Here is a 27495-nt window from a genome sequence, read left to right as displayed (position 1 = left end):
CCTCCCAGCAAAGCCCAAACCAGTTAGATCCCTCTTCCAAGGTTGTATTCCCCGTTCCTGGGTCAGCACGTCCCAGCCCCATCCCCTGGGGCTTTGTACCAGCACAGGGTAAGAAACAAGCTGTGCCCGGGAGGCCTCGCTCTGCAATTAGAGAAAACAAAGAGGGAGATGGGAATGGTACGTACGGCACGGGGAGGGCTGGGGTACGGCCGCTGCCGCCTGGATCCCAGCTGCCTGCCGGCTCCCAGCCCTCTTTTTCCTTCATCCCTGCCCTATCTGCTTGTTTTGGAGAGGAGAAGGCTCCCCGCCGCTGGTGATTGCCTCCAGCTGCCCTCCTGTCAGGCACCGCAGGGTAGAGAGCCAATTTGGCACCTTCTCCCTAATGAACCAGCACAAGCCAAGACGCTGTCGTGGATGAAACAAATTTGCTATGGGCTCAGGAGCCTTTGGGAAGGGTCCCAGCAGTGAGGGCAGGTTTCCCCTGTACAGAAAAATGTTCAGATAGGAGCACAAATAATATCTGAGATCTCTCCCCTCCAGAGTGGCAGAAAATTAAATTTCCACATTATTTATTTGAGCAACACGCAGAACTCTTCAACGGAGCGGATCGGTCGCAGGCATCCAGCTCATCACCTGCCAGCCAGCCCCTCCTCGTTTGTTTTTAATTAGCAGCAGCAGCGTGCAGGGGGCTGAGCCAGGCAGCATCGTCCCTACACTGACAGATAACTGAGCTGGGATTAGGGGACATCAGGCAGGTGGATGCAAATCACCCCCTAATATGCTGGGAGCAAGGGTGGGATGAAGGCACCAGCGGAGGTGACAAGGTCAGTGCCAAAAGGACATTGGCTCTGTGTCACGGGTGTTGTGGTAACAAGGATTGAGGGACACGGGGTCAAACCAAGCTCAGTGGGAAGAGCAGTGACTGCATGAAGCAGGGTGAGCTGCAAGACTCACCTCCAGCAACTCAAATTAGCCTGGGATCCTGGAGGTGAGGTGAGGGATGAGAAGGTGACAAAAAGCTCCAGGGAGATGCCAGGTGCTGAGAAAAACACAGTGGAGAGAAGTGAGACACAAAGGCTGGAAGGGAGAGAACGAGGGGAGTGAATTTATATCTAAATTTAACCCAGTTGCATCCTCCCTGGTTCAGGGGAGCACAGAGAAGTGGCCAAGGTGGGTTTGGGTTGGCCCCTGGGTACCGGAGAGAGGTGATGGGAAGCAGCTCACTTGGCTGGAGAAGGGTGGGTGGTGCAGCAGCACCTCGGTGGGTGAGCAGCAGAGATGCTCCAGCTTCCACTTCTCCTGGGGTGACTCCAGAGCAGCCCACGAGCCCCATAGGAATGACATTGTCCCCACAGCCTGGACCCTGCCAGCACCCTGGGGGATGTCAGGGCCACCAACAGCCCAGAGTGATGGATGGTGACAGAGCACACAGTGACAGAGCAGGAAGGAGGAACAGTGACAAAAGAGCTGCTTATTGAATAATTCAGAGGGAGCGGATGGTTGGTGGCCGCAGCCTCCATCACCTCCTGCCCTTCCCAGCAGTGCTCTGTTCCACCTCGGGCTGTGTGCCCGTGAGCTCAGCGCTTCCCAGAATCGCCTCCATTGGAAAAGACCTTTTAAGATCATCGAGTCCAACCATGAACCCAACACTGACAAGTCCCCTATGACTAACCCATGTCCCTCAGCACTGTGTCTACACGACTCTTCAATCCCTCCAGGGATGGGGACTCCACCACTGCCCTGGGCAACCCCTTCCAATGCCTCAGAACCCTTTCAGCAAAGAAATTCTTCCTCACATCCCATCTCAACTGCCCTGGCCACAACTGGAGCCCATTGCCTCTTGTCCTGTCCCTTGGGCCTTGGTTGAACAGACCCACCCCCACCCCTCTCCACCGTCCTCCAAAGGACTCGAAGAGACCCACCCAGTTCCCCGGGGTGCTCAGTCCCCTGGGGTGCCCATGTCCTGTGGGTGTCCCCAAGTGTCCCCACCTGGGGGATGCCCTGGGGGTCTGGAGTCCCGTGGGTGCCCCATCCCGAGGGTCTCAGTGCTGGGGTGCGTGTCCCCAGGAAGCAGGGGGGGTGGTACCAGTCCCACGAGTGTCCGTGTCCCCGAGTGGTTGTTGGGTGGTACCGGTCCCACGAGTGTCCGTGTCCGATCTCTTTGCGCCCCCTGGCGGAAGCAACGTGCCACAGCACCACCCGTCTGTCGCGTCCCACGGGAGACGCTCACCCCGGAGATGGTGACACACCCCCCCCCAAAGGGAAGGGTAAAAGGGACGTTGTGATTTAAATCCCGGGTCCCCACGGGGCACAGAGCCCGTCACGCAGGTCTGGCACCGGCGTGAATCCCACAGGAACGTGTCAGTGGGGACAGGGAAGGGTGACAACTCCCAGGAACCACAGAAAAAGCTCCTGAGTCTTTAATTAGCCACGTAAAGCTCATCACTAATTAACCTTTTGCAGTGGGAAAAGGAGGAAGAAACAAAGATCTGCGGGATGAGCAAAGCCACGTGGAATTACCCACCCGGGGAGGGATGGAATGAGGAGAGGACAGACCCATGGTCCTGTTCAGGTGCCTCCAAAGGCTTGGAAAGTGGGAAACACCAGCCCTTGGAGCCAGGAGCGAGGTGGGTGAGGTTCCTCCTTCATGCCCTGGTCCCCAAACTCAACACAGGGACTGGGAGCCCCTAACGCAGATCCTGGGAGGGGTTGTGAGGGTCTGACCCCTCCATCTCCTCCTGCACCAGGGGGGAAGGCAGATGATGCTTCCATCTTGCACGGCTGGTAAACAGAGGACAGTGAAAAATTCCAACCCTCCCAAGCAGCACCGAATAAAATCCTCAGTTCCAGCCCATTCCCAAAGGAGCAGGGAGACCAGGACTCAAGAATCACAGAATCATAGTGGCTGGAAAAGATCTTCAAGATCGTTGAGTCCAACCATGAGCCCAACACTGACCAGTCCCCTATGACTAACCCATGTCCCTCAGCACTATGTCTGCACGACCTTCAATCCCTCCAGGGATGGGGACTCCACCACTGCCCTGGCCAACCCCTTCCAATGCCTCAGAACCCTTTCAGCAAAGAAATTCTTCCTCACATCCCATATCAACTGCCCTGGCCACAACTGGAGCCCATTTCCTCTTGGCCTGTCCCTTGTTCCTTGGTCGAACAGACCCACCCCCACCTCTCTCCACCCTCCTCCAAGGGACTTGCACAGAGCCACAAGGTCTCCCCTCAGCCTCCTTTTCTCCAGGCTCAACACCCCCAGTTCCCTCAGCCACAAGGGAACTCAGCACACTTGTGCTCCAGACCCTTCCCCAGCTCCGTTCCCTTCTCTGGACACGCTCCAGCACCTCCATGTCCTTCTTGGACTCAGGGGCCCAACACTGAACCCAGCACTCCAGCTGCAGCCTCACCAGTGCCCAGTACAGGAGGATGATCACTGCCCTGGTCCTGCTGGTACGAGACATGTTTCACAGAGCTCAGGGGTGCTGAAGCTCTGGATCAAGCTTACAGAACCTGCACCAAACTGACGTTGACTTGCCAGGCCAGTCAGTCAGCACGAGGCTCCAGACCTGCCCAGCACACGTTCCCCAACAGCCCAAAAATAAACCAAGAGTCTGGCAGAAAAGCAGAAGCATTTCAGGGAGAGGGAATGGCAAAACCTGATGTTGCTTTCACACCCCACCCTCACCTCAGGGCAAGGTCTCCAGCTGCTGCCAGGAGCTGGGCTCGCACAGGGAACTGATTTCCAGGCACGTACTTACAGCATGAAGAAGGGAGATCCACCTTCCTTCCTGGCTGGAACCAACAGACCTCCAACTCTGTGCTGAGGCACCAAAGCCTTGTGGTTTTTAGAAACAAGCCAAGTAGGAAGAAGCAGCATCACCACAAATGGCAGCAGTGGCCTCTTTGGCAGAGCAGATACACAGCCCTGAGAGGAGACCCAGCTGCAAACACAGTCCCCAAGCCAGCGTGGGACGTGCCTGTTCACAGCAACCATCTTCCCAGGGAGGGAAAAATTTACCCCTGCACAGCCTCCCTTCCTCAGCTAACAGCCACGGGGACAACCCTCTGCCTGTGCCACGGTTAACAGCCCATAACTGGCCGTGACACTTGGGACTTCACCCCTAGCAGATGGCACAAACAGTTCATCCATCACCAATCCAGAAGGAACCCACCTGCTGAGGAACATCTCCGCCAGGTCACAGATACCTCCTCACTCCTTGGCCAGGGGGCTGTGGTGAAGGAGGTGAGCCAGGCTTAGCCCAGCACTGCCCTGCTCCTCTCCAGGAGGTGTTAAGCTTCCCAGCAACCAAACTTTCACATCTCAGAGGGTCTTTGGAAGGAGAGGGAGGGTTGCAAGCCAGCATTTGGGAGGTGCATGTGGTTGGGATTCAGAAAAGCTGCCACTTGTGCTTCTCGAAGGCCAAACATATGGTAGGAGTTACTGCACGGTTATTAGCCGTGTTTTACTGTTCTCCCTTGCTAAGGCTTGAACGACTGTGTGATCATTTATAGAACACTTCACATAAAGGAGTGGGGTCAGACGTGCCTCAAGCACCAGTAAATCAGTGCGTGGGATTAGGGGAAGGCATTGGTGGTGAAGAAAAAAAAGGGGATTGGAAGAGGTCTGCATTCAAGGAGCTGTCACATCGTGCTCTGGCCTTGATTAACCATCAGCATTGATGCAGAGACATTTCCAGATTAAAAGTTCAAGAGTGAACTTTGGTAGTTTAGTGCTCCACAGCCAAGGTTTGTTCTCAATAATCTGCCAAGAAACTTGCAGGCAGGACTGTGGTCATCCACACCGGACTGGGGACTCCGCTGTACGTCCTGGCACAACGAGGACAAACGACTCCTCGGTGGCAGCAGAGCTCACGCCACAAATTCTCTCATTTCAACATAATCTGCCAGAGCAGTTCAGATCTGAGGTGGGTGTGAATTTGAAGGGGAGGGAGAGGGAAACATGAAAAAAGGTGTAGCAAAGGACAACTCTCAGCCTGATTCCATAAAGAAAGGGGCTTACGCCATCACACCACCTCCCCTCTACATTCCTCAGTCAAGCTTTGTGCCAGCTGATCTCTTTCAGACTTAAGTACAAGGAAGAATTAAAAAAAAATAATAATTCAGAATTATCACATGCTGCCTTTCAGAAAGAGAAAGCTGAGGCTGGGAGGGCAGAAAGATTTTGTCAGGGCTCAGGTTGTTACTTCTGCCAGCCCCAGCATCTGCTGTGGGAGGGAGCTGGGCACCACGGGCACCCCGGGGTAGGAACGGGAAACGGGGATAAGGGAAGAGTTGGGATTTTGCAGCATGAATTAAGGGGGGGGTGCCTTACATCTTCAGGAAATCAGTGGAACTGCTCACTAAGTACCCAAACAAGGGAAAATTAATTCTTGTCACATGGCAGAAGACATGCTGCAGCACATCAGAAGGGTGGAACTCACCTGCTGCTTCCCTTTGGAACCAAAAAAAAGAAGCAAACAGAAGTAAGTTCACAAAACTTTCCTTTTTATTATTTGAAATTGGAAAAGGCTCCTTGGGTAACAATGATCAGGTGTAAAAGTAACACACATGTTTTTTTGATACCTGGGATGAAGTAGGCCAAGTGTTGCAAAGTCACATCTGGCTTTTATAGAGCCTGTTCCTCTCAAACCCACAAACAAAAGGACAAGCAAAACCCCATCCCTCAGTCAGGGAGCAGACCGGGCAGTGAGCTCTTTAAACTACAGTTATGTTCCATGTGGATGTTTGTGGCATGAAACCAAGGTGTTGATGTCAAATGACATTTTAGAAAGAAAAGTTCACCTTTTCCCTCTGCACCAGCCTCTGCACGAAGCAGGGATCTGGTGTTTCACCTTTATTTTCAGTAAGCACCACCGAGTACTTTTATAGAGACTTATTTACACTCAAAGCCTGCTGGAGATGCCCAGATAAATCCAGCGGTGTCATGTTAAAGTGGTGAGTGCAAAATACACACAGAAACAGGTTACACCTGCTCAGGAGAAGTAGGAATATTAATCAATGAAAGAAAAAAAAAAAAGTGCAGATTGCTTTAATTAAGCTAATGAACACAGTTGATCTGAGTGCTCTTTTCCTCTAAAATTAAAAAGATCGCAATCCAAATAAAAACCAGAATCATACAATTTAATTTTGCACACACACACACACCCCAAAAAAAAAACCCAACCAAACAACAAAACAGTGGCACTCACAGTTTGGTAACTTATCTTCTACTCCACCACCTGATCACACATCTCAAACATTTCACTGTCCAACTGGTAAGTCATGCTGTCTGCCTGGCCCGCAGCTCCGAGGCCAGCACGCAATCCTTTGGCAGCTGAACGCAACAGAAGATTATTGGCAACGTGAGCAACCAGCTACAAGAACAGAGTTAATATTTATTATCATTTCCTAAACTAGCAAGTTGAGATTATACAACCCATTTCCACACAACACCCAACACTCCCCCATTAAGTTCCACTAGTTTTAAATTAATAAAAAGCAATTAAAAGTCATCCTTGTTTAAAAGTAAACATTGAGCCAGCTGCATTTTGGTTTCTTTTTTTCCTGGTAGCTTATACCTCCAAGCAAGCTTGCACGTGGATTTGCTTTCTCCCCAGTTCAATAACAGCCACCAGACCTCTGCTGTCACAGAATCACACAGAATCACAGAATGTTGTGAGCTGGAAGGGACCCACAAGGATCTTCGAGTCCAATTCCTGTCCCTGCAAAGGACAATCCCAAGATTCAGAACATGTTGTCTGAGGGTGTTGTCCAAATGCCCTGCTCACTCCAAAGGGAAGCTGACAGCCAAAGTTACAAGGAATTCCATCCCTTTTCCTCCTCCTCAATTAAAAAAAAAGCCTGATGAGTCCATGTGGACTGCAGTGAGTCTCCTACAACCACAACACTTGATCACAGAACATTTATAGCTCTGAAATCAAGCCCAAAGCAAACAAACAAACCGGATGGATGAGGAACTTCCACGCTTCTGTTTTCCAGCTGGCCAAACCCACGTGTTTTGACAACACAAAAAGCGTGATCTAGGAGCACAACACAGCCTGAGCACGTAAGTCAGTCACTTGCTAATTGCTCCTGAGCTAAAATTAAACCCTACGTCTTGCTGTGGCTACTGGGGCAACGCTGCTCTACAGCCTCACTACAAGCACTTTATTACAAAAGGCTCCTGCCCACAGAGTATTCCTAACCCTGACAAGTTGTTTTCCATCTTCCCCAGCACTTTACACCTATCTGGGATCAAGAAATAAAGCCAATTGTCCCCAAGATTTTTCTACAGAGCGAAAAGGATGAGGATATGTCAACACCAGAAATTTATCACCATCTGCAAGGAACCACCACACGTTATCCCTGTCAACAGCTCACACAAATATCCCAACAAGCTGGACAACCAGGGTTCAGGAAACAGGGAGGGTATGTGCTGAGAGAAACTGCCCAGGGGGGTGGTACAGCCCATACCAAACACAAACAAGGACAGCAAAGTATTGTATCATCAGCAAAATATTGTACCACCAGCACTGCTGTCCACAGGTACCACGAGGGAAGGCAGGACCAGGGCTGTGGTCACATCCCCCACGGCCACAGGTGATGCTCAGATCCAAAGTGCCTGTCACTAAACCTGGCTACACACCTCCTCTTGGTCATTCCCCTCTTCCAAATCTCTCAGAGCTGCAAATTAGAACTCCTCATCGTGTTATTCTGCTTTTCACTGATGTAGTTGTGCACAAAGGAAGCAGGAAAGGCGTGGGAGCACCCAGAGCATTTATATCAGTCTCTCCAAATTCACCATCTTAACAGTTTTCTTCACCCTGAGCCAAATCAGAGGGAATTTTCTTCTGAAATGCCACAAAAGCCTGCCAGGCTTTGAGGAACAGAAGGTGAGAAGACAGAGGAGGGGTATTAATACAAAATTCTCTATTTTCATGCCTTTGCTCTAGACAGATAAAGCCACGGTGGATCAGCAGTTTTGCTTTTAACCAGGACTAGCACATTCTGACATTTTGAGGCCAATCAGCTACGCTATAAATAAAAAGATGCTACTACAGGGGCAAAGCTGAGCTGTGAAAAGTTCCTGCAGGGAATCAAGCCTCTGCAAAGTCCTTTTCTCCAGCCAGCCAAGCAGGTCTCACCTTGGGACAGGAGACCCTTAACACTGCCGCTGAAAAGGTTCAGAAGGGACAAGCTACAAACAGAACAACCACCCCAACTTGGAGAACAGCAGATGCACAACCTGTGCCAACAGCCAACCAACAGGTCCTCAACCAAGTGACAAAGCAGATCTGTGTTCAGCACCGAGCAAAACACTCCTGCCACCTGCTATCCACGGGTGTGCACTCCCCAGCAGGCTCCTGATAGCAAGGGGAATTTAAGCTGCAGATAACAACTACTAAAAGCATTTTATAACACAGCATTGGAACATACTTACACCACCTTTACACACTCAGCCCAACCCAACACAGCAGGTTACAGGGAGGAGACCGGCTACAGAGTCAGCAGCTGTAGTTACAAGACTCAGATCTCAGGCCAAGTGCTTCTAGTGGATTCAATACAGTCTGGATGTTCAATTTTACTTTAAAAACACAAAGTAAAACTATTAAGTCAGTTATGTAAAACTTCAGGATTTTTTTTTTTCCCCAGGTGAGTGGGGACATTAAAGGAAGGACAAATTCACCATCAGAACTATGGATCCATTTGCAGCTGAAGCAGAGCTGGTTTTAAGGACAAGTCATTGAAAGAGCTGCCCAAGGTGACCTCTCTCATCCTTTTAGGCTGTTGGGGAGAAGACAAAGCAGGAAACATACTGGCTGCACCAGCCTAACAGCAAACTCCAAGATAAACTGGCCACCCAGATGCCAAACAGACTCCTAATGTCCTTCGGTCTCCCAAAAATCTTCATCATCAAGCTGGAAACCTCTAGGTCAAAGATGAAGCACGTGTTCTCCTTCTGCACAGAGCTTGGCAGCTCCAGCAAAAAGCTGAGATACCAATTTTAGCTTCAGCTCACCTCTCTGTCCACACACTAAGGCTCAGAGAACTGCCACCCTTCCTTCCCCTTCTCCCAGCCCTGCATGATGGGGTGACATCCAAGTCAACTCTTCTGACAAGAACACCTCTACCAGGCTGCTCAGAAATAACCTACTTTTTATAGCTTATTCACTAAAACCATCACAACACTTCAGATCCTCACCTCTGACACTGAGGCAGGTTTTCTGCTACTAACAAAGCAGTAGGAAACAAAGAAAAAAGTGCCCCAAATCACCTTCAAATTCCCAGAGGTTTGTAAAACTGTGTCCAAAGAGACAGGAATTAAATCCTGTGAGTGACGTGACCTTCTGCTCAAAGTCTCTGCTGGAGACTCGGTTCTCACACAGCTTGAGGGAATGCTCAAGAGCCAGGAATGGCAAAAAGCCCTTGTGAGGGTGAGAATAAAAGCTGCTTGCAGTCAGTGAAACTAGGCAGTGAGTGAAAACTTCTCTACAGAAGGAGCCTGAATCCTCCCAGCACAACACATGTACAGACACATTTACAAACCAAAACCTGCAGAAGATGTAAAGACAGTTTTTGTTCAGACTCTGATCTGGCTGGTAGCGGGAAGAGAAGAAACCTGGAGTTTATCCACACAGCCAGGGAGCAAGAGCAACAAAGGATTATTCTGCCTGCAACCAAGAGCTTCCTTACAAACAGCTCTTTTCTCTCCACACAAGGATCCCCACTGTCTCATCCTAAACAGGATTAATAACACAGGCTGATGGAAATGCCAAGATGCTTTTTAGCACAATTCACAGTCTGTAGATGAGCATTAGCCAGGATTTTCCTGCATAGGACAGTCTATGGGGAATCTATTCCCTCTCCTGAAGCCCACACTTCCCCATGGAGCTCAGATCTGCCAGAACACAGGTATCATGGAAAGAAATTAAGCCAAGGAGCTTTCTGTGGAAGCAGCAACCATCTGGAACAAAAACAAATGCGACTAGAAAGGGAACAGAAGGGTCCTGTGAGCAGAGCAGCAGCACCCACCTGTCAGCAGCAACCGTAAAAGGCGCCCAGAACAAACCACAGCAATATTAGAAGAATCCCTCACCGCTCCTTCAGACTGCACAGGGCAACCTGATACAAGAACGACACCTAACTGGGGTCACATCAGTACCAGTGACACATGGCACCTTCTGCTGCCCATCACAGACAGGAGTCAGCAGGCTGCATTTGGGCTTATTTCACAGTCAATCTTCTTTTTGATCCTTTCTTTACACTTTCAGACCCAGTTTTAAAGATCCAAGGTGAACCTTTCACGTACAAAACCAGTTCTGAACACATCAGCTTCTGCAGTTTACACTCATTTCCAGTTCCATACCCAGCTCCTATAGAAAAGAATCATCTCCTCTACACTCAGGGTGACACCCAGACCTGGAGCCCCAGGGACAGCACATCCACCAAGCTTCAGAAGCCAGAGAAACACTACACACTCTGTCATTTAGAGTGGGAATCCTCCCCTTGCTGCCAAGCTGAGGGGATTTCTCAAAAGGAAATCACCCACTCCAATTACTAAGCCAAGGATACAAGTATTACACCAGCCTCTCTTGATGGTACCCAGAGAAAGGTTTCTGGAGAGGAGGATGTGCTTTGTCACTGCTGACACAATTTATCATCAAGCAGACAGCCAGTCTGCAGTGGAGGGACCACACAGGTTTTCAGGAGGGTAAAGCAAGTCTCCCAGGAGGATAGAACAGCCTAGAAGGCAGGAAAGGCTTAAATGAATTCCCTCCCTGAAGAGCTCTTTCCATGGGAGACTGTTAATGATCAGAGCAGAGGGCTTGTGTCCATCCAGTCCATTAAATGTTCTTCTGATCCAGCTCTGACCTCGAGTTATTTTTGTTCCAATACATTCCTTTTACAATAAGAAAGGTCTATTTCCTCCTCTGCAGGATCCCTTCAGCTACACAAAGCAATGTTACAGTCTGGGTTACAACAGGGAGCCGTGTGGGGTGGCAGGGAGGAAAGAGCAGTCATGGATATTTTAAGTGGGATGTGTACATTTTGGGGTAAAAAGGCTTTATTAAAAGTGCATGCTTTTCTTCAGAGGTACCAAGAGCAAGGAATCCCCATCCCAGGCCTGGCTGGGGAGTGCAGCAGCCTTTTGCAACCCCTAGCCCTGTCCCATCATAAATCACCCATCAAGTAGCCAGCGACTGAATGTTCTTCAGCATTTCATCAAAAGCCTCACGGGAAGGTGCTTCAGCATTCTGGAAAGAGACTTTGATCCTGCTGTAGAGACTGAAGGACTTGAGCTCCAACCAGATGAATCCAAAACGATCGTCATCAAAGAGAACAAAAACACCCGGTGTTCGCTCGGGGCTGGTGAAGCCGTGGCCAGCAATAAGCCCTGTCCCATAAAAACTGTAAGGAGAGAATAGCAAATAAAGATGTAAAAACAATCATAATTAACAGTCATAATTACCCAACATCTAATTAAAAAAAAAAAGAGAAAAAAAACAACAAATACAAAACTATGATCAAGCCACTGTCAAACACACTGCCAGGTGCTACAGAACAGGGAGTTTGACATTCAGTCAGTTCTCGTCACACAGCACAAAACACTTGATACCATTTTAAGAAAAGAAACTCTCCCGTTGCTATTTGGAGGTTGCTGCTTTTGGCTATTCTAATTAGCACCTGCACATCAAGGCTTAATTTTTTTGTGTAGTTCAACCCAATAATCCATCTGAGATTTACTTCTGCAACTCAAAGATCAACCCCAGTCTAGACAATCCTCACAGAAAAGGAAAAGCATGTTGAGATAGTGACCAGAGGAAAACCTTGTGACAAAACACAGGGGAAGGGAGAGAGAGAAACATCTAAAAAATAATAAAAAGAAAAATCTAACTAGAGCTGGGGAGGAGTAAAGGTCAGCCTAACCTCCAAGCAAGCAGCAGGTGGAGCAGAGTTTTATTCAAACACAACTCAGCTGTGATAGCAGGGGCCTTCTAGGATTAACCAGCTATTGGTAGGTTTTTCCATGAGCACAGATGTTTGGCTGAAGGTCACTTGCCTAAGCCTCAGCTTTTGGGCTCTTTTTCCACACTTCATTTAGTATGCTGCATCACTGACTCCAGGTCCCATTCAACAAGGCTCTCTGCATACTTGCATCTACTGCTTAGGGTGCTCAGCACCTTCCAGAGCTGGTCCTGAGGCAGCAGAGGCCAGGGAGGGGTGGGAGAGAGCACTGTGTTCCCACAGCCAAGGAACACAAATGACACACACACAGAAACGGGAAGCAGCTTGAACAGGTCTCCAAATATATGAGCTGGGCAGCTCTGGGAAAGAAAACACAGGAAAAAAAGTGGGAGTGGAATAGAGGAGCAGTGCTAGCTTCAGAAATAGCAGGGTAAAATCTAGCAAGGAGGTGGGATGGCAGATGACAGTGCAGTAAGAAAGAAAGGGAGCAAATGAGCATGGGAGATAGGGCAGGAGTGGTAGAAAATCTGAGCACAAGGGGCTGGTTGATCCACACGCAGGTAAAGAGCAAGCAAATGCAGAACACACCTCCAAACTCCCCTCATTCCATTTCCAAAAGTGCCTGGCACAACCAGGCTATAAACCTACTAGTTCCCATTACCAAATTCGGCAGGTCCGGGGATAATCTTCATTCCTTGATATGACTCCCATGGGCAGCACGAAGGGCTGGGAAGCTGGTGCCTTGTCCTGGGTTGTCCCTTCTGCCCCAGCTGCAGTTTCTTCCCCCTCAGCACCTTCTCCTCCCAGGGGCTTTGCTGCAGGCTGAGAGGCAGCCTGCTGGGAGCGATCCTCTTCCTCCTGCCGGCGTTCCTCCTCCTGCTCCTCCCGACGTACCTGCTCCTGGACCTCCAGGACGATGCGAGAGAGCTCACTGAAATCACAAAGGTTCTCGATGCCAGGTAGCTGCAGAGGATGTGCCAGGTCAATCTCCACAGTCTGCTGCCCAGCTGGGATGTTGGGATCTCCCTAAAGACAGGAAGGAACAGCGTGGCTGCAGAGACAGGGTGCTACAGAGTTCACACGTGTATCCTCTCCACGTCCATCATCTGACTTCTGCATAGTTCACCCTATTCTACAGTCACCAAGTTGGCAATAGAAAAACCCCTTGGACCTTGTTCACAGTTCCCTCAGCTGTCTATATCATCTGTGCTTTCCTCCTGCCAGAAACAGAATTTTAAATCAAAAGCTACTAGCCAGGTTGTACTTGCAAGGGTGAAAGGAAGTCAAAGCTGCAACGGCATTTTGTTGGAATCCCAGCCTGCAGAGAGGAAGGAGCTTGCTAGCCTGGCTTCAGTGAAGAGCTGCCAACATTTGGTACCTGCTGATCAGATACATGCCAGTGATCTCCTGTGACCTCCTACCAGCTGCTCACAGAGAACAGCTGGAAAGCAGAGGAAAGGAAGAGGGAGCTAGATGGCATCATGAAAAACTTTGCAGAGCTACTCTGCATGTGTTAAGATTCACATGATGTCACCGATCCCCACAAGGAACAGGGTTTGGTGTGGCAACACCTGACTACTTCCCAGACAGAGATCTCTCCTATGGATCCATGGCATCGAGAATACTTCAACAATCATCTGAAAAAAACCCCAAAAATGCACTCACAGTGATTTTAGTCCCTTTTGCTTTCTTTCCATGAAAACTCAACATGACAATCTCCAGCCCATGGCTCCCATACGTTCCTTTGAAGAGACCTGGCTTTATAAGGTCATCAGGGCTGCTAGGAGGGAGGTAGATGCGTCGGTACGTCAAGCAGTTGCTGTGCAAAAAAAAAAACCACAAAACCAAAAGGTTAAAGAAGTTTTGAGAGAACCCCTCACATGAGGAATGTGTCTGCACTCTGCTCATCCAGGCAGCTCTGGGCTATCATCAAGAGAGAGGCGGGATCTGTGTTTTCAGTAATACCAACAAGCACTCACAGATTTTGTTTCAGACCTCTGCAAGCATTCCCTCCTTTCACTTCTCTCTATCAATCCTCATTAGCACACCAGGAGGCTCCTGCAGCAAGGTCACACTAAACCTCCTCACTCCCTGGGATTTCTAAGAGTGAAGTATATTTAAACATCTGCTACAGTGAGGTGGCTGCTATTAGAAGTTTGGAGTGACAGTTAAAAAAAAACCCCAAGCTCTCAGGGACTGTCTGATTTCTGCCTAGTGCACTACAAAGCACACTGCTTACTAATATGGATAATAAGCAGATAACTCTTGGGATCACAGGCGTTTGCAGTCTCCAAATTAAACACAGTTAAATGACTCAAAACCACCTTGTTGTGCATAGTTATGGTAAAGAACTTGGAATCGTATTATTACTGCTGTCATGACACCTCATCTCTCTGTACAACTGGAGAGCGCTGTGCTTCACCGTATCTTTGCACAGAGCCTGCAGAGACAGAAGGTTCCTCTGGCTGCTAAAGCCCATGGCAAGCACCCCATCTTCACAATAAATGAGCCAACGTGCTTGTGAAACTGCAGCAGCCTCAATATCTAGAAAGAGCTGGTGTCCTTACTCATACTGGCTGGTGTAGATGAACTTCATCAAGATGAGCTCTTGCATGTGTTCATGGAAGATGTCTTCCAGAGTCCGACCCCACTCTTCCCTTAGCCATGTCCGGAATTCCTGCAGCACAAGGAGAAGAAAAAAAGGAGGAAAATAAAGGTATTTCATTTGCAACAGTGACATACCCCAACATGACTTCACCTCATCAGCATGATTCACTGGCAGAGCCACAGAGAGGGCAAATGCTCTGCCAAAGACAGAGGATCATGGCTGGATTTGGGAATGAGCACATGTTGCTACAGAGCTGGCTTGGAAATATGCTTAACAAGCAGTGGTAATGGTAACTACCCTATCCCTGCCAGACACCACACAATAAACATGCTCCCCTTCAAATAAATTATAGGTAGAACCAACATACCTCCTCAGAATAAAAGAATAAGCATCACCTGTTACTGCAAAGCAGCTGATCTTCTTTACATCCTGACTTACCTACCTACTAACTTTTTATGTCCCACTTTTTGCATACTACTACTTCTTTACGTCCTGACTTACCTTGCAATAACCCATTTGTGTGCCCAGAAGGTGACTACTGTGCCCTATCCTGGCACCTTAAACACAACAGGGCAAGTTTTTGAAAGGCACTGAAGATTTAGGAGGTTAAATCCTGCTGACTTAATACTGATGCATCTGAATCCAAAGGCTGCTTCGAAAACATCTCCTCAAGTACCTCTACACCAGTTCTGACAAGTTAATACCCTACCATGAGTTAGCATGATAACAGCTTACACTAAGACTGCAGCCTACCAAGTGATATTCCAAACCTTTCTTTATCTTCTAAAGCCAGATCCTCCAATTACCATAATGCCACGCACACTTAACACCCTGCTCTGAAAGTATTAAAGCGTTTCTCACCTGCTACAGAACCACGAAACACTTAACTAAACCTTTCCCCAACTGTTTCCCATTAGTAGACAGACATTTTAAAGCATTTGTTAGAAGCAAACTGAAACAAATCAGATTTGTCACACTTAACTAGCTGGCAGCAACCACCACTACCTGGAACAGGTATTAGTGGAAAGTTTTCATCCTGACATTTATACCTGCACTTTAAAACACGTAGTTTGAGTTGGGAATTTTCCTTGCTGGGTATAGCTGAGACAGACACGGGATAAACAACCAAATGAAGCTTTTAATCCCTCAACCAAGATGATAAGCAGTGGAAAGGTAACACACTGACAAGCAGGTATTCAAATGCAGCTGGTACTCGATATTAGAGCCGCATCTGAAAGGTCTTAATGATACAGACAGCGATACCACAGAGATCAGTGTCTGGCAAGTGCTGCATGGGGTACAAGGCAGGTGGCTGTCCTTCTTTGGACAGGTTTGCTATCAACCAGGAATGGAGTCACAACATAGGAAGAAAAACGGTGCTGGGGCTTTTCTTGCCACACAGAACCAGCTTTTTGCTCAACAGGAGGGACTGCTCCAACACCCTGCTATGCACTGAGGGAAGGCATGAGACACCCAGACATTCTGCAGGGGTAACACTGAATCAATCCCATATACTGGATCGGTAAACCACACCTTGGCATGTACAGAAAGGTACAGGATCCCCAAGATCCTGCAATTATTCAAATATGGAGACTTTTAAGTTTTGATTCAAGTCACAGATCAATTCTACTCACTTTAAAAAGATCATAATAAATCAGCCAGAGGCTACCAGCCTGGCTTTTCACTTATGTTCAGATGTACAGAAATTAGAAGGTAGAAGACCACCTCCCAGACTCCAACCCTAGGTAAGACAGACCTTCAGAAAGGGGACATACAAGCAGCCTTAATGCAGACTCAGCAAAGCGCTCTTACCTCTTGCCTTCCCCCTGACATCCGATGGTGATCTGTCTGGTTGCACTTTGTGGAGAACTCATCCTTCTTTACAATCTGTAATTACCAGGGAGGAAAATTTAACAGGTTACAGACCTGATCAGAGATAACTAGGATGATGTAACTAAGACTGCTTACAGGAAATGCTTTGCACAACAAGTGCTACTGATTTTGCTACAGCACAGAAATCATTAAGTGATACCACGTGTGAGAAATAAAGGCAATAAAACCCCAATGCATGCTAATGGAAGATACTGGTTTTAAGTTGGTTCTCTATTTGACCCTCCTTCTTCAAAGAAAAGGAAACAACATCTCAGGAAGCTTTTCAAAGCATCCAACATACTGAAGGGATGCTACATCACCTTCTCTAGGTCTTATCTCAGAGCTGTAAAACAGAACAGGTCCGTGTGTCTGCCTGGACACATTCACCAGCTGCACAAGGCCATTTGATGTCTCCTTTCCCCCCAGCCTGTACACATACTGGTGCTCCCACTCTCCCATCCTGTTCCAGCCCAATAGAAGATAGTACAACAGCCTGGTTGTACCATTGCCAGTGAACAAATTCAGAGCGGGGAACAGCCCACACAACTTGTCAGACACATAATGAGTGTAAAGCTGGCATCCACATATACAACATGGTGGTGAAAGCCACATCCCTTAAATAAAACTCTCAGTTTTTTAATGACTCCATTTCCAGAGCCCACGTGCATGCATGCAGAGACACATTACACCTAGGACAGATGATGCTGAAAGCACTAGAGGAGCTCACCTGGATATGGCCGTTGTGAGGTCCCTTATGACCATACATACACTCAACTGTTGCACATTTCCTCTCCATGAGATGAATCCTGAAGAGAGGTTTGAATCTCATCGGATCATCAACATGAGGGTCATGAGGTGGCAAGTACATCCACCCAATGATGAACAAACCATCTACCTGCAGAGGGGATGGGAGACAAAGCACATGAGATCAGCCTTGCACGCTTGGTTGATGAGTTTGCAGTAAACAGCTCCAGGGTTTATTCTGTAACAGGGCAGGAGCTGTAGAACAGCTTGCTGCATTTCCAAACTGCTTTCCAGCAATTAAACCAGACCATATGCACTCACAGCACACCCTTGGTGAAGAGGGAGAGGGGTTTCTTTGCAAGGCTTTCTGCACCACTGGAAAACGATCAGGCCTTTATTACCGCAAACGACTTTGTGACGGATGCTTGGTGCGCAGGATCCAGGGGGAGAGACTGCACTGAAGAGACCACACAGCTACAGTCAAACTCTAATTGGTTTGAGAGCTCACGCTGCCAGATACTCAAATAGAGAAATTCTGCTTCTCAGGATTATCCATGCCTTTTGGACAAGGAATTATTTGGCACTATTACTCACAGACAGCACAGGAAGCAACAATCTCCTCTGCTGAGAGGTACAAGTGCCAGATCTGTTCCTGCACGCCTAACAGAATCCTTCCCCTCAAACCCTGCAATTCCAGAGAAAGGATATTTTCTAAACAGAGAGATCTGAGACAAAAGCAGAGCAGTGCCACCGAGGCACGCTTGTCCTTACAATGTCACAATATCATGTCAGTACTGGTGCACCTGGATGCATTCTTATACTTCACGGAACAGAATCTTGCAAAACTCAAAGGCCTCATCATTTGTTACACTCCAACCTGTCAGCTACTGAACCTTGGTGCAAACACAAGGGCTTCAGGCAAATTTCTGACCCAGCTTTCACCAATGCAGAGGCAAGTGTTGTTCATTAACTGCTCTCCTCAGCAGCAAAAGAGCTGCCGGACTTCTCAGGTCTTGCACCAGTGATGCCCCAGTATCACTCCAGTTGATAGTCTTGGACACAGCTAAAATTATTGCAAACTACAGGAAGGAGAAGTGTGTGAACTCGAGTGTTAAAAAACCCTTTGCAAAACATTCAGCTGCAAGCCAAGATGATGCAGTAAGATGGACCGGTGCTGAAATCTCTGCTCTACCCGATGCACAAGAAACGGACAATTCCTGTGCCAACCATTGGGATATCAACATTAAACTCTAAGTCAAGAATTTCCCTGAAACATTGCTCATGTTTTCTGTGTGCTCCTCTGGCTGTTTGAGAGTACAGCTGAAAAACAAAAGGACAGTCTGGAGAAAGGTGGTGATGATTAAAAGAGCCAAGAAGCAATCTCTGGGTCCCAATCACTTGCTTGAGGGCTGACTGTTCAGATTTCATAGAATGGTTTGGGTTGGAAGGGACCTTAAAGATCATCCAGTTCCAACCCCCCTGCCAGCAGCAGGGACACCTTCCACTAGACCAGGTTGCTCAAAGCCTCATCCAACCTGGCCTTCAACACTTCCAGGGAGGAGCAGCCACAGCTTCTCTGGCCAACCTGGGACAGTGTCTCACCACCCTCACAGTGAAGAATTTCTTCCTAATATCTCATCTAAACCTCCCCTCTTTCAGTTTAAACCCATTTCCCCTTGTTCTGTCATTAACTGCCCTTATGAAAAGTCCCTCCCCAGCTTTCTTGTAGCCCCTTCAGGTACTGGGAGGCCGCTATAAGATCTCCCTGGCCCCTTCTCTTCTCCAGGCTGAACAGCCCCAACTCTTTCAGCCTGTCTTCATAGGAGAGGTGCTCCAGCCCTCGGATCATTTCTCAATAGAATGTAGATGGCAACCAGGTCTAGAAAGCAGCATACAAAAGCCTCAGCAGATCTCAACACCAGAGTTCACAGGATGAGGTACTCACCACCACGTTCAGCAGTCCCCCATAGGGCCCGATGTCCGGCTGCCATAACCCCAGGATGTGTCGGTATCGGTGCAGCACTAGGAAACAGTGAGACACTGAAGTGAGCACATCAAGTTAAGGAATTGAGATTTTGGGGGAAAAAAAGAAAAAAGAAAAAGGAAAAACTGCTACCAAACTGCACACAACACTGACCAATACCACCCACAACTGCTTTTGCTAAGGAAGGGAAACTGGTTACACCCAACCACGGCCAGGGAGTTCTGAGCTGAGGACTCACACCAGCTCACACAACTCACACAGTTGTTCTCTGCAGCCCTGCTCCTGGCCCAGGGCAAGGGCAGGAATTAGTTTCCAGGACCTTACACAAACAGCTATCACACCAGGAATTCTCAGAAAACTTTTGCAACATGGTCTGGTTAATATAAATCATGTGATATACCCAGAGCTAAAAACAAATAAAGTATCTGCCATCTCCAGTTACCAAAAAATGTACATGATGCCTCAGACTGCAAAGCAAGAGAAAAGAAGGAAGGGCAGAAAGGCAGTGAAGAACAGGGAAATTTGAATATTTTTAAGAATTTCCCTGTTTTGTACAGACAAACTTGTCTTCAGAGTTAAGCATCCTTAAAAACAGCCACCGAGAGAGCACGTGCAAAGCGCACAGATCATGCCTGCTCAGGAGATTGTGGTCGTGTTACCAGGTCAGTAATGGCCTTAAAAATTCTAAGTAAGCAGCTCAATTTCAGCAGTGCCCAAAAGCTGCTTCAAAGTCCCCCTCAAAGCCTACTGCAGCAGGTGAGGCTTCTCCATTCCTCATCTCAGAGCTAGGTGTGCTTTCAATCCCACCAAAACTGAAGGACAAGTAGGAATGTTTTCAGCAAGCAGGAGAAAATGCTGATTACAGAACGGTCTTAACAAACCTCCTCTCTCGAGGAAAGGTCAGAGATGCTACTGGCCTCCAGGCCTTACACAGTCAGCCGTTAATTTTGTCCATCTAATTTCTTGACATGATCAGTAACCTTCACGTGAAGACATGACACACAATCTGGCATTCTGGGCAGGAACAACAGGATGCAGATTATTTGTATGAAGATGGCAAGAAGATCCTACACTTGCCTTACAGTGCTCATGACCAACTCAGAAGGTCACAATAACCCTTTTTAACCTCCAGGACTGGCTTGAATAATGGTTTTTGCTTTGCATCAATTTATAGGAAGAATTGTGTTTCAGTGCAGCTGTGACAACAGCTTTGTTTCCTTAACTACTTAAAATAGCAAGAACTATAGGAGTGTTTTTATTACACCAAAGCAGAGAACTTCCACAGAGGTTTTAGGACAGTAGGGAGGGTTGTCTGGAGCTGCTGCCAACTGGCCTGGAGGAGCCTTTTTCCTGTGCAGTAAACAAGATTGATGGCCTGGTTTCACCCAGCACAAACAGCACTAAGGCAAGCAAGCAAACCACATTCCCAGACTTCTCGTCTCAGTGCAGTAATTACATATTAATAAATAGTATGTGCATAAGCTGCTCCACCCACCACAATCTGCCTTCTACCCTGTCTGGCATGGAGCTGATAAAACTCAAGCTTTTTTTTTTAAATTATTATTTTTAGGACAGAAAACTTGATGCTGAGCTATCCAAGAGTGATGAAGCTGTCCCTCCTCCCCCAGCTCCTGTCAGAAGCACTTTCAGAGTTGTAGCTACAACTGATGGGGCTTTTCAACAGCGTGGAAAGTGTTTGTTTGACAAGGCAAGCCCTTCCACTCCATGACACATGCTTACTTGGAGTAAACAGCCAGCTCCAGCTGCAGCTCAGTTCACCAGAAACCCTGGCAGTTCAAGAAATGTGGCTGAGTCACAGTCAGAGCCTTGCATCACCATCTGCCCTGACTGACCACCCCAAAACCTGGGGCTGCAAAGGAGGGAGGAGGTTAAAAAATCCCACTCACCTCCAGAAAAATCCTACCCCACTGCACAGCAGCTTCTGTGCTTAACTTGCACCACTACTGCGGGCAGCTGCTCTTTATTTTTTTAAACCCCAGCTGTTTGGCACCACTAAAGTGTCCAGATGAGCTGATGAGAAACAGGCTGCAGTATGAGCAGTGCTCCACCTGGCCTCATCCTCCCTAGACACCAACACCCACAGCAAGGACACCTCAACATCCCCCTTACTTGTTCACGATGCTGTGGACTCCTTCTCCTCCTCTTCTTTCAGGAAAGGAAGTTACTGGAGAAAATGTTTGGGCCTTTAGCCAAGAACCAGCAAGTCTCAAAGCAAAAGCACAGCTCCATTTTCAAGCCTGGGGTGTCTCTGGGCTCCAGTGAGCCAGCAGCTCTATTTATTGCAGGGAAAACCTGATGAATTCCAGCTCCAGCTCTCCCTGGCAGGAGGCAGGATAGATCTGACAGTTGTTTCCTTTCCTGCTCCTCGAAAGAAAACAGCACTTGGGTCTTTCTCCAAGGTTTTCCTTTGCTATGCACACTGCCTGTTTCTCTAAATCCTGAAGAAACCTCTTGCCTATCTGAATTTCTAAGCCCACATCCTACCAAATGGAGCAAAAATACATCCACTGGATGCTTCAGTGCCACCCCCACCCTGCCCGAGTATTCCCCACGTTGCAGCTCTGCATGTTCTCATTGTTCAAGCTGGGAAGGCAGCTTGAATCCAGCTGGGGATGGGCTAGGAAAAGCAGTGAATGCCCAAGCTCCCACCACAAAAGGCTGCCTGGGAAAGGTCTAATGCCTGTGCTCTTTGTCAGTTAGACATGGGACAAAGAAGTGACACTGAGCAGTGTCACTACACAGAGATTCAAGCAAGTATCACAGCGCTGGCACACCGCAGACACCATAGGTATGAACAGCCGAGTTACAACCACAGAATGGGTTATTAGAACAGGAGGAGAGCAGATGCTTTCAGATGTTACTGTTTTAACTAAATCTTATTTCATTTACTTGTGACCAGCTTGGACAGCACAGGCAGAGAAACACAAAAATCTAACAGGAGAGTTTTCAGTGAAATCTGCAGCCTTTAAAGCAGAGGTAGCTCACTTTGAGTGGGAAAGACCTGAACCACTGCAACTCTCTTAGACTCTCAAGATGCAGCAAGATATCTACAAACAAAGTAAGTTGGAACAAAATAAGCAGTTACTGCCCTCCAGCTGGTGATAACTGACCTGCTAGTGGCAAGAGAGAAGTGTCAGCCAGACGAGCTTAAAACCCTGGGGAAAGTGATCTGAGCTGACCTGGCCAACGCTGCGTGAATATGAAGTAGGGAGCACTCACGTGGTAAATCCTGGCAGCACAGTCTTAATATACAGGAGGGGAAAAAGAGGGAAATGAGCAATCACAACTAATGGGAAACAACCCCCTTGACTGTTCCCCAAGTACTGTCACACACCCTCAGAGAAAAGAGACATGAGACATCAGAAGTTGGAGGCTGCAGCTAAAGAACTAACAACATAACAGCACAAAATGCCATTTTGGAGCCATCACAAACTGTGTGTTTGGAGCAAACACCCAGGCAGTAATCTACAAAGGAATCCCACATCCTGCAGGGCAGCTTGGACGTGCCTCTCCTTCCCATCCAGCTCCACAACAAGGCTGGTGTTGACAGACAGGACGACTGTCAAACCTAAAACTTTCTAGTGATTCCTACTTCATCCAAAATCATACTTTTCTCTCATGACTCACACTGAAGACACCATCTTCTCTGCATGGCCCATGCTCAACTGCTTTCTTCAGCACAGGTAAGTCTGCAGCATCCATTCCACTCATTAGTGTGTACAAAAAACTACATTCCCAAGCACCAGTGAGTTAGTAACTTGAGTTTGCAAAACTCTGCAGACACCAAGGAGCATTAGAGACAGCTCAACATCCCCTCCAAACACCAGGCAGTATTGGCTTCCTTAATTGATGTAAACTAATCAGAATTTCTCCCCAACTCCTGCAGAACACTGAGGGTTAAACTCCAATGTTTTACTATTCTTCCCTCAACACAACATCAGGAAGGAAAGAACAGTTTACCCAGAGCAGCTTCTGGACTGAGGAAGGCAAAACACAACCTCTCTGAAACACCAGCAGAATGTTTCCTACAGAAGGAGATGGTTTTTACAAGGATTTCTTGTGCAGGGAGGGAATTAGTATGGGAACCCTCAGCATTTTTCACTGGGAAGGGCTGTGGAACTGAATACAGCTCATCTGGATGGAGACAGCTTTTTGCCAGTCCAGAGCTTATTGAAAGTCATTTTTGGGAGCCCTCACCAGGGTATCTGAATATTTCCTTCTAACAGCAGAGCAATCCACAAAGAGCAGAGCGAGTGCTCTCGTACTGTGAACAGAGACCCTCCTTTTTACACCCAGTCAGGACAATTTCCTAACTCAAAGCACTTCAAAAGGAGATCAACACACCTCAATGCCCATCCGACTCACACTGTCACTCTAAAGGTTCAGAATATTCCGCTAACACGAAACAGGAAGAACTGACTAACCAGCACCCTCTGTACTATCCCATGATCCACCCCAAAATAATTTGCTTAAAAGCAACGTCACACTCCATGCAGCATCTTGTGTGTGCTTAGTGCAGGAAGCATCAAGCAGCAGGAGGTACGTACGGCAGGTGTAAACATCTCTGTACTCCATGTGCTCGTAGTCGGGAAGGATTTTCATAAAACGCCCCGACTTCACTCGTGGGTTTATACCTGAACAGACACAGCAGGGTTAAGTACCAGCAAACTCTGCTCCACTGTAACCAGCACACAAAACCAAGCAGGAAAGTCTCTTTTGACTTCACTTCTAGTCTGTTTCCATCTGTTTCCATTAACCCCAGTCTCGGGTACGCTCAGTCAGCAGGATTACACACAGAACTTGGCATGTTTGAGATTCCCACAAACAATATTGGTAAAAATGGCATCCAGTGAATTTAAAGTAGAATCAGGGCTCCCCACAAACTCTGTAGTGTCACTGGAATCAGCGCTGCTGTCTCAGCAAGATCACTCAGGCCAAGCAACTACGTGGAAGGTAGTCCAGGCCTTGAATTAAGTTATGCTTTCTAGCACTTAAGCTCAGCTCCCCACTTCCCATACTGCTTCTTACAGAAGAACATTCAGTGGATGGAAAAGTGTATGTGAGTCCTGACAGTAGCCCCAAATTTATTCTTCTGCAATTAAAGTAGTTTACAGGACAGTAGAGAAAATGAGGTCACACCATCAGGAAACTGTTCCACTAAGTGTTTGCAACAGGGCAAACTGCTGAATCTGAGGAGGAGAGCTAAGATGGTGCATCCTTGAAAGGCAGAAACATGTGCCAAGCATTCTGACTTCAGAGTAACCACTGCTAGTTAGGATTGCTGAATGGATGTGGACACAGCCCTTACTCAGAAGTGCAATAAAGTCCATCACAGAGGTGGTTCTCACACGTCTGGTCCAACTCTTTGCCAGTGGATGCTATGGATTGAAAAACTGCTTTGGTGCAAAGGAAGACTGGAAACATATGTACATAAGACAGATCTTTTGAGGGTTATTAAATCAACAAACTGCATTAGACTCTGGAAATCCCCCAACCTGAAAACAATCAGAAGCTGGAGGAGGACTTAGTGTTGCATAAGCTTGTCCTCAGTCTTCCCTGGGTGACTGCTCATAGCCATGGCTGCAAGATACAGTACTGGGCCAGAGACAGACCATTGTTCTGAGCCAGCGAGGTCATTTTTACATATAGCATGTCTATAAAAAGCACCAAGTATCACCTGGAACTACTGTAGTGGAAAAAGCCTACAACTCCTGAAGAGATGTTCTGCCATTTCAGACTGGCAATGCAGAATGAAGATCTGATATGGTATGTGCTGTTGGCTGTTACCACACCAGTGTCATACAGAGATACTGGATTGAATGGGAAGTAAGGGAGGCCCCAAGTGCTAATGAGACTTCTCTGTGGATTTCTAAGTGCTGGCTCAGCATCACCCAGCCCTCCCATCCCAGGAAAATGAGGCAGTTCCAGTCCTAGTGCACAAATAGGTAAAGAGACACACGAGGTGATGAGGTAATTTTCCCATGGATGCTCAGCAAGCCTATTACAGATGGGATTAAACCCTTTCTACTTGTTCTTTTTTTCCAGTATTAAGATCAATGCTTGAGATCATCACTGCTTCAAGGTTCAGCAAATACAGTACATGTAGAAGCTGAGCCAGGTCTTGGATCTGCAAACCCTACAGAGACCTCTTATGATTGTAACTTGGGACAATTACAGCTTTTGTTTCATAAAGCAGGGCCTGATTTGAACAGCCAGAAGCCACAGTTTGTACACTGCAGGTTAAATATTGTTCTTTATCCTATGGACCACTGGTAACTCCCTTACAAACTTTGTGGTGGGGAACTGAGACAACACAGCCTGACAGTGCTCATATGGGAGCTCCTGGGGGCTTTGTGAGGCTCCATTCAGACCTTAGCCTACCTTGGTTTCTCTCTTCTGATGATGTCTCCTGCCTCCTCCCCGCTCTAAGACAGAAGATGTGTGTCTACCTTGCAGAAAGCAAAGTGAATCTAAAGAGTTGGGGTCCCACTCCCACAGATGGTCCTAAAACACATCAACACCTCATCAGAGACCCAGCCCTGCCAGGCTCTCCTCCTCCAGAGGCAGCCCAGAGGAATGCTCACCCCTTTACCTACAGCACTCTCCCACTGTCAGCACACAACAGCATCCTTTCACCGAGATCAAGACTAGCTACACCACCACATACAAAGCCTCCAGCTATAAAAAACATCAGTTAATTCCTGAGTGAGATCTAAAAAAATGGCAAACCAGGAGAGGATTACAAATCCTCAATACACTTTATTATCAATTTTAAATAGGTGCTCTTTTCCTACCAAAGGATTTGGGGATGCAGACATCCCTATTCTTGGCATCTGCTTAGTATGAAATAAAACCTCAAACTTGTCAACTTCACAGATGAAACCCACGCCATTAGCAAACAGTCTGAATAATTTATGCTGTCAACATTTAATAAATATTCAACACATGCATGCTTTCAAAAGGGGGTACTAAGCAAGGACATAATGATCCATATCAGCTTTATCACTTACGTTTGGCATAAACGTCTCGACAGGACACTCCTGTGATCTCCAATTTCCGCAAGTTTTCACAGACACCATATTCTGCAATGACACAGACAGTAATGTCAGCTCTGGTTTTTCCTACCCATGCCCTTGATATCCACTGTTGGAGCAAAAAAATAAATGAGATCCTCTTAGGTGGTGTATTCTTTGCAAGCTGCCACATTAGTCCGAGAATCTTATTGCTGCTTTGAAAAGAAAACAGAAAACTTGATGCAATTTCATTGCAGTTTGGGAATGTAACACATTTTACAAGCAATGTCTGTAACAAAACACACCATAAGGAACATACAAACCCAGCAAAGTTACAGATGCTCACACCTAGACCAGAAAGAGTGTGAAATGTGGAAGATGTACTCATTCCAGCTGGGACTGTATGCCCGTTTAGATCAAATCATGATTGTGTATAGTAATTATCTACTCCCACTGAGGCATCCAACAGGGAAAACTGCTTATTAGGATCCTAAAGAAAAGGTCACAGACTTTAAAAAGAATTAAATGGAGACATAAAACAGGCATCAGCATGTACAAATATGGTTACACTTGAAAGCAGATCAGATTGAGATGGGTCTGTTGTACACTCAAATGCCTTTGATTGCTTACAGAACACCCTGAAAACAAAGCAATCCAGAGATCTAAAAAGGCAGCTTTGAAGCAGAAAATGAGATTCTCTCATTTCATTTTCAGGAAGTCAATGGTGAACTTCTAAGAAACTTAAAAAAATAAAAAATAAAAGCAAGTAGTAATATCTCAGTGTAAGAAATCCTTAGAAGACCAGGGGGAGGAAATGAGAGGAGGGAGATCCCAAAAAAAAAATCATCAGCAACAAAAAACACCCTGCTGCAGTGACCCCATTAGATCTCAGTACAGAAAACCACTCTCCTGGATATGAAAGACATCTATATCACAGATCAAACACCAGCTTTCCTTTGCAATACCAAACATCTGCCACATATTTGATGCAAAAGTGTATCAGAGAAGACCCTCATCAAATCATTAAACATGAGATTTATCCTTGGTTGATCTTCCTTGAATTAACAACGTAGCGTGGCTTGTGAATACCACTACCTAATGCTGGTAACCTGCTGCAAACTGAGACTTCATTTTACATAGATGAGAAAAGCAGGAGGTTCCCTGAATTATTTCAATCTCCTCCTGTCTATAAATATATTTGTGGTACACAAACATGATGATAAAGCACATGCAAAGCTTACTGTCAGCCTGACTACGGGGAATACACGTTGTTCTGC

At 47.2% G+C, this 27495-nt stretch overlaps 1 protein-coding gene across 2 annotated transcripts; it reads right to left on the bottom strand.

The window, feature by feature from the left end:
* Window positions 1-11060: 11060 nt before the first annotated feature.
* On the bottom strand, window positions 11061-26282 carry FBXO31 (F-box protein 31). 2 transcript variants are annotated; one of them, XM_010173683.1, is made up of 9 exons: window positions 26216-26282; window positions 23753-23839; window positions 19146-19222; window positions 17184-17351; window positions 16397-16471; window positions 14544-14653; window positions 13642-13795; window positions 12638-13002; window positions 11061-11418 (listed from the first exon to the last, which is right to left on the bottom strand). In XM_010173683.1, exons 2-9 carry the CDS (start codon window positions 23805-23807, stop codon window positions 11196-11198), a joined length of 1227 nt encoding a protein of 408 aa, XP_010171985.1. In that variant the 5' UTR covers window positions 23808-23839; window positions 26216-26282; the 3' UTR covers window positions 11061-11195. The 2 variants fall into 2 exon arrangements, with proteins under 2 accessions (XP_010171985.1, XP_010171986.1); XM_010173684.1 differs by lacking the exon at window positions 23753-23839.
* Window positions 26283-27495: the final 1213 nt, after the last annotated feature.

The sequence above is a fragment of the Antrostomus carolinensis genome, unplaced genomic scaffold (genome assembly GCF_000700745.2).
Source record: "Antrostomus carolinensis isolate BGI_N321 unplaced genomic scaffold, ASM70074v2 scaffold31438, whole genome shotgun sequence".
Taxonomy (NCBI): domain Eukaryota; kingdom Metazoa; phylum Chordata; class Aves; order Caprimulgiformes; family Caprimulgidae; genus Antrostomus; species Antrostomus carolinensis.
The sequence above is the reverse complement of the archived record's forward strand: the minus strand, read 5'-3'. Positions and strand labels throughout refer to the sequence as shown.